The 7,734-nt window shown below is 33.8% G+C and overlaps 1 protein-coding gene across 1 annotated transcript; it reads left to right on the top strand.

Annotated features, from left to right (window-relative positions):
- Window positions 1–819: 819 nt before the first annotated feature.
- On the top strand, window positions 820–5,640 carry LOC112510009 (protein INVOLVED IN DE NOVO 2-like). Its single transcript, XM_025115257.1, has 7 exons — window positions 820–1,063; window positions 1,563–2,505; window positions 2,798–2,979; window positions 3,412–3,501; window positions 3,586–3,870; window positions 4,452–4,661; window positions 5,185–5,640. The coding sequence occupies exons 2-7, from the start codon at window positions 1,572–1,574 to the stop codon at window positions 5,416–5,418; spliced, it is 1,935 nt and encodes a 644-aa protein (XP_024971025.1). The 5' UTR covers window positions 820–1,063; window positions 1,563–1,571; the 3' UTR covers window positions 5,419–5,640.
- The last annotated feature ends 2,094 nt before the right edge of the window (window positions 5,641–7,734 follow it).

The following is a 7,734-nucleotide window of genomic DNA, read 5'->3' as shown; positions in this document are numbered from 1 at the left end:
AAACTTTTAAATAGTTGATTTGATATTAACATTGATATATATATATATATATATATATATTTAAATTTATATGATATTTTCAAATTTATATTTTATTCAAAAATAAAATCATTATTGTTTTCTTAAAAACACATAAAATCGTATTATAATATCGACAGAGACAGAGAATAAAATAAAACATTAAAATCGCGATGTGTATCGCTGCATTACGCGAATACTCTTCTAATATGTATATAAAAAAGGTACATTATAGTATAATTGTCTAATATACATACTAATAATGACTTAACAATCATATTAAATTTAATAAATAAAAGAATATATGGTTCATCGGGTTATGTTCGAATAACCATAATCAAATTTCAACTCAATACATATGATTTAAAAATTTTACAACTTAATTAAACATCCGATTGTTTCAAATTAAATTATTTTACATTGGGTTGATCAAATCTTTTAGCACCACTGGTATAAAACCGATGTAAAAAATTGTATTGAATGCTTTTTTTAGTTTTATTAATTAAGGGGATGTTTGGGATTGCTTATTTGAAACAACTTATGTTTTTTTATAAAAAATCTTTATTACCGGTTTGACACCGACATAAACTGTTTATCCAAACACTCAAAAATGCTCATTACCAATATCATATCGTAACAAGTTAAAAATAAGTTATTTTTATAAGCAATTCCAAACACAAATTTAAATTTAGGTGGGGGTTTTCAATAATGTGAGGAAATATTTTAAATAAATGATGTTTTTCAAATGGATTTCCCCAAATATCGTTTTTCAACACCTGCACTTTTTGCATCGTTTTCGTTGGATTCAGCATCTCTCATCAACCTCAAGCATCTCTCCAGTCGACTTCTGCTTGGCTAAACTCGGAACCCTAAATTGAATTTTCCGATATTCCGAATTTCACTTTAATTCATTTTCATCTGTACTATGATGATCCCCAATTTGTACAATACACCCAACAATTCAATTGAAGTATTATTCTAGCGCTCTTGCTGCATACATAAACAAGCTGTGTGTAGGTACCTGAAGGAGCTCCTACATTTACAAGTAATTTTGACCTAACTTCTAAATCTAGTTGATTTTTTTTAATTCAATTTTGCTTGCATTACGTGTGGTTTGTGTAATGCTTGTTTTATTTGATGTATTTTTGTTCTTTGAGATCGAATTGTTCGACACTGATTTTAACTGAATGTATTAGTTTTGGTTTGTTTGTTTTGTTGGCCAAGTTTTATCATTCAATCTGTTTACAAATTATGAACATAAAGCAAATATAACTTATACCTATGTATTCCGTAATAACTTTGAACTAGACTGCATTACATTCACTTCACATTTGACAAAGGATGACAAGAAAGAACGACTGCTTCATCTTGCTTTCTCCTTCCATCTCTACAGTGGCTTCTATATTCGGTAGTCTTTCTTTGTTGTTTATTTGCAGCTATGAGTAATGGTGGTTCCTAGTTGATTAGTTTAGGTTGTTTGTTACTTCTTTGAAATGGAAAATACCATTTTTCAAGTTATATAACTTATCTTATGTGGTTATTAGGCTTGTTTGATGGAGGATTGTATGGATCATAGCTCTGGAGAAGACACTGACGGAGATGATTCTGAAGTAGAGGAATATGAAGAGAAATCTTATGAGGAGCTCAAGGGAGGGAAATACCGGGTCAAATTATCTGATGAAACTTTTGCTTGCCCTTATTGTACTAATAAGAAAAAGCGTGATTACCAGTACAAAGAATTGTTGCAGCATGCTACTATGGTGGGAAAAAGTGATTCACAAAAGCGCAGTTTGAGAGACAAAGCAAATCATTTAGCATTGGTCAAGTATCTTGAGAAAGATATTTTCCAACAAGATACAGCTAAAGCCTCTGGTCCATCACAATCTACAGATGAAGTTGATCACCTTGCAGAGCATGATGGCGATGAGATGTTTGTATGGCCATGGAAGGGGATTTTTGTTAACATTCCCACCAGGTTGGAGGAGGGACGTTATGTGGGGAAAAGTGGTTCAACTATGAGGGACTATTTGACTACGAGAGGTTTCAATCCCACCAGGGTGCTTCCTTTGTGGAATTTCCGTGGTCATTCAGGATGTGCTGTTGTTGAATTTAGAAAAGATTGGGCTGGATTTAATAATGCCATGTCATTTGAGAAGGCTTATGAGGCTGATCATCAGGGTGAAAGGGACTGGAAGGTCGATAAAGATCCAAAGTCTGGTATTTATGGTTGGGTTGCTCGCTCCAAAGATTATAGAGCCGACAATATCATTGGAGAGCATCTTCGCAAAGTTGGAGATCTTAGGACTGTTGCTGATATAATGGCAGAAGAAGAACGCAAGACAGGTAAGCTAATGTCAACTTTGACAAATGTAATTGAAGTGAAAAAGAGGCACTTGGAAGAGATGCAGAGCAAATTTGTGGAGACAGAAAACTCTCTTAGCAAGCTAATTGCTGAAAAAGATAAGCTTCATCAGCATTATAACGAAGGTTTGTGCTGATTTCGGTGTTGTTTAATTGTTTGCTCTTACTTATAACAGCTAAAGAATTCCATAATATAGTTTGGTCTGACCAAAAGCCTTATAACCTCTTTGGCCGTTGTCTAGAAAAGATTTTAACTTCTGACTTTATTCAACTTAAAAGGCTAGTGATATCTGTTGACACTGTTCATACAGAGTTGCATTCATCTGTTTGATCCTCTCAGACACACTCCATTTTAGCTACTATAGAGTTTATGTGATATAACTAGTTACCAAACTTGTTTCTCCTTTCTATTTATCAGAGATCAAGAAAATTGGGAATGGTGCAAGAGAACATTTCCAGAGGATCTTAAATGATCATGAAAAGATTAAACTACAATTGGAAAGCGAAAAAAGAGAACTCGAGCTTCGAGGCCATGAACTGGAGAAACGCGAAGTGCTTAATGAAAATGAACAAAAAAGGCTATCTGATGAGATTGAAGAGGTGCGACACTTCATGCATGGCTGTTTGTGTATAGTTTGTTGTCATTTTTGGCTGTTCTCTCATGTAGTATTGACAATCATTGAAATTTTGAATCACCCTACAAGAATGGTCATGCTTCTGGTGTAAAGCAATTTATTGCATACCACTTGGTAAAAGATAATCCTTGTCTAATGAGTCAATGAATCATGCAAAAATACTCTATATTGGTAAAATCCTACATGTTTACCAGCAAGTTTTCACAAATTATATATTTTTTGTGAGAATCAACCACACTACATTTTCATCAAGTCATGGGCTGATAGTGAGTTGATGATGATGGTTACTTGGTTAGCACCATGGCTTTAGTGACTGGCTGCTTAGTTTTTTCCAGAGCTGGAGTCTTTGGTTAAATTCATAAATGTTCGATTAAAGTTATTTCCTTTGTTCTGCCAGAATGCTGCAAAGAATAGTGTGCTTCAGATGGCATCCGATGAGCAAAGGAAAGCTGATGAAAGTGTGATGAAACTCGCAGACGATCAGAAGGTTAGTATTTATGTATTTTGAAATTATTATCGAATTTTGATTGCAATATTTCATTGTCGAGATCATTTTTTGTACCAACTCCAGAGGGAAAAGGAAGAACTTCACAAGAAAATTATTTTGCTCGAGAAACAACTGGATGCAAAACAAGCAGCAGTGCTAGAAATAGAACGTTTGAGGGGGCAATTAAATGTTATGAAGCACATGGGGGACGATGATAAGGAGGTTTTGAAGAAGGTGGAGGACATACACAAAAACTTGAGAGAAAAGGAGGAAGAGCTCGAGGATTTGGAAAGCCTGAATCAAACTCTGGTTGTTCAGGAACGCAAAAGCAACGATGAGCTGCAAGATGCTCGTAAAGAATTAATTGAGGTGAGTGTCTTTTAAGTTTATATCTCTAGACATGTTCCTGCTTATATTCACTACACAGAATTAGGTTTATAGGTAGCCAAAAATATGTAAGTGTCCTAATAGATTGTTTTATAGGACATAAGTTTATAGGCACAAACAATGGAGCATTCTGTGTAAAAGTGTTAGAATGAGTTAATTGGACACTTTTGGGAGCCTTGAAAAGTTTTTTATAACAACTTCAAAATAAAAGGTTCTACTAATTTTCTATATGATACTTTTTTGAAAAAAGTGTCTTGTAAAAACAAGTGTCTTACAAGATGTGTTCATGGAAGACTTCTCAAAAGTGTCCTATTATTATTCCAAAAGTATCCTAAAAAGCTTGTCGAGACGCCTGAAAATATCATGCAAACTTATTCTAACACCTTTACATAGGAGGCATAATTGTTTGCTTCTATACACAAGTCCTCAAAGCAGCCTATTAGGATACTTAGACATTTTTTATGTCCTATAAATCTGATTTAGTTTTAGTGATTGCTGATGAATATCATCCCTTATTTTGCAAGGTTGTAAATGCATTTGAAAATTTACTATATCATGCATAGGGATTGAAGGAACTATCAAAAACATCACATATTGGTGTGAAGAGGATGGGAGAGCTCGAGAACAAACCGTTTATTGATGTCATGAAGAGGAAGTATAACGGGCCAGAAGCAGAAGACAGGGCTTCGGAATTGTGCTCGTTGTGGGAAGAGTACCTTCGAGATCCGAATTGGCATCCTTTTAGAGTTATCACTGTCAATGGAACATCTCAGGTATGCATTTGATAGATATGGCAACAACAGGTTATAATAACTAATAGATACGCTGGTTATACCCGTGTTTGATTATCACACTTTTACATAAGCTGGGGTCTTCACAGAAACAACCGTTTTACTTCTACCTCTTGGGGTCGAGGATAGGTCTACCTACATTCCACCTCACTAGACTCTACTTTTCGAGTCTGATACATTGGATTCAATTGGTTTGGTTATTCTAAAATAACTTTTACATTTGATGTGATATTTTTCTAAGTAATCAAAAATTACAATCATTTAACAACCTGATATCCACGCCATTAATAGCTATAAGATCTATCGGTTGTCTGTCAAAATGGGTATGAAATAGGAAGAATTGAACTTTTGTTACACAAAAATTCATTCATTGTTACACTAAATAGAAACCAAGGCCAATTTTGTTGCATTTTGATAGTATTTTAGCCTTTCAAAAATTGCAATTTATATAATGTTTGATATCATGTCTCAGCAATCTGATAGAAGTCTGATATCATGTGTGTAGGGAGTGATAGACGAAAATGACGAAAAATTGAATAGCCTAAGGAGAGACTTGGGGGAAGATGTTTACAAAGCTGTAGCGACTGCATTGACCGAGATCAACGATTACAATCCTAGCGGAAGATACATCACAACGGAGCTCTGGAACTTCAACGAGGGAAGGAAAGCAACGTTGAAGGAAGGAGTTTCGTATCTTCTAAAGATGTGGGACGTCCAAAAACGCAAGCGGGTCATGTGACCATTTCAACCCGCCATAGAACAATGCACGAGCCTTTGTTCGTGGATATCGGTGGGATTATACTTGTTTCGGGCTTTCTTCATGGTGCTACAAACTTCATTTTAGTCTAGTTATTGGAATTTATAAATGGATATAAAATCAAATTGACAACATTTAGACCTTTTTATGACATTCTTTCCAACATTCCTTAAGGTGTATCAATAATCTTCGATTTAGATCGCACTTTTAGCTTTTGCAATCGATTATACGTTGTGGTGAGGTGTGTAGATGAACGATGTATGGGTCGTGAGAGCTCGTGGAAAAGCTTGGTGAACCCAAATACGTAGTTTGAGCTAAATTGAGTTGGATCGTGTAACTATGACTCGTGAGAGCTCAAGTCTACCTGTGCTCATTGCTCTTGATGTTTTCGTCACGCCTATTCGACATCAATGGTGAGATTCACCTAACATGTTACCAACACCCCTTTCGTCATGGATTCTTCATTCTCGACAAGGCTTGCCACAACATCTTGATGTTAAAGGAGCGGTTTTGATATTAGTTATAATGTTCCAGCAGTGGCGGATTCAGTAGTTTTGGTGGTTGAGGTCGGCTTTTATACAAGTAAATTCTTTATCTGTTGTTACCCTATACTCAAACCAATTGTTGATTTGATACTGAATTGATTATTTAAAGAAAGATCAATCAAATAAATTTTCATAGGTATCGAACAAGTAGAGCTAGATTGCAGAATACCACCATTGTGTTGATATTTTCCTTTATTGAAATTGTTCCCTTTTTTCTAGTGAAATAATAAGACGAGTTATATTTATGTAAACTATAACCTATCACTCTAAAGATATATATATATATATATATATATATATATATATATATATATATATATAACTTTAATTATTTAACACATTAACATCAAGGTGAAGAATCATGTGAGAAGTAGAGTTAAGGTGAGAACCTTTGATCATCTTTAATCTCAGTCCCACCCATGAAGTGCTTGATAAGGGGATTGATCTGGTGCAACTCGGTGCATCTAATCCTAATGTGCATCCAGGGATGTGAATCTCTTCTTACGCTTCTTACTATAACTCTACTTCTCACCCGAACCCGAACCCAAACCCAAACCCAAACCCAAACCCAAACCCAAACCCAAACCTTAACATCAAAACCTAACTTTACAAACATATAAACACTCAATATTTATAAAACCTTAACTTTAAAGAATTAATATCAAATTTTAAGGAGGTATTTGATTTGCAGAATTGTTTTTGAGAGATTTGGATTGTAATGGATTTGAAATTATCGGTGTATTTGGTTTGTAGGATTTGTAAAGGAATTGGATTTCATTATTTATAAATAAATTATAAAAATAATTAAATTACATTTTCATTAACCAATTATTACAAAACAAAATTTTAAATTTTCAAAACCTTATTTCATACAATTCTACGAAATCTCATGAAATTCTAAGCACCTCCTAAGGATTACAAAATCCGATATTTGTAGGATTTCAATTAAATCCTAGGATTTCATTAGAATTTCAAATCCGGATAATTCAATAAACCAAACATGGGATTGGAATGAATTTGAAATCCAAATTACCCCAAATCCATTTCATTCTTGCAAACCAAATGAGACCTAGTCAAAGAGTCAATAGAATGGATTTGATTTGCAGGAATAAAATGGTCTTGAGGGGATTTGGATTTTAAATCCATATCAATCTCATGTTTGATTTGTTGGATTGTTCGGATTTGAAATCCTACAAACATAAGATTTTGAAATCCTAGGGGTGCTCGGGATTTCGTAGGATTGTATGAAATAAGATTTTAAAAAATGTTAAAAACATTTATTTTGTAATAATCGATTAATAAAAATGAACTTCAATTATTTTTTGTAATTTTTATTAATAATGAAATCCGATTTCATTCCAAATCCTACAAACCAAACACACCAATGATTTCAAATCCATTTCAATTCAAATTCTTTTAAATCCAAATCCCTTAAAAACAATCATACAATCTAAACATACCCTAAGTATTTCTTTATTAAAAGACTTACATATGAATAATTAAAAATGTAACAAATAATAAATAAACTAAAAACTAGGCTAAAAGAGTTACTTAAATATGGTACTCAAGGACAAAAAAGCAAAAAGAAAAAAGTGGAAGTCTGGGGCCAAGAGGAGGCTTAAATGAGGTTAAATGAATTGGGTAAAAAACTGCCTAAGGCATTTTCTATTTTAAGATAGGTGTTTGGTACGTAAATGTTGGGTCACCTATTGATTTGGTGATGACCCACTGATCTGTTCCTCTACCTTAGCAA

The sequence above is a fragment of the Cynara cardunculus genome, assembly GCF_001531365.2.
Source record: "Cynara cardunculus var. scolymus isolate 2C chromosome LG 3, CcrdV1, whole genome shotgun sequence".
NCBI classification, from domain to species: Eukaryota; Viridiplantae; Streptophyta; class Magnoliopsida; order Asterales; family Asteraceae; genus Cynara; species Cynara cardunculus.
Note: the sequence above shows the minus strand (reverse complement) of the source record. Positions and strands in the feature narration are given on the sequence as shown.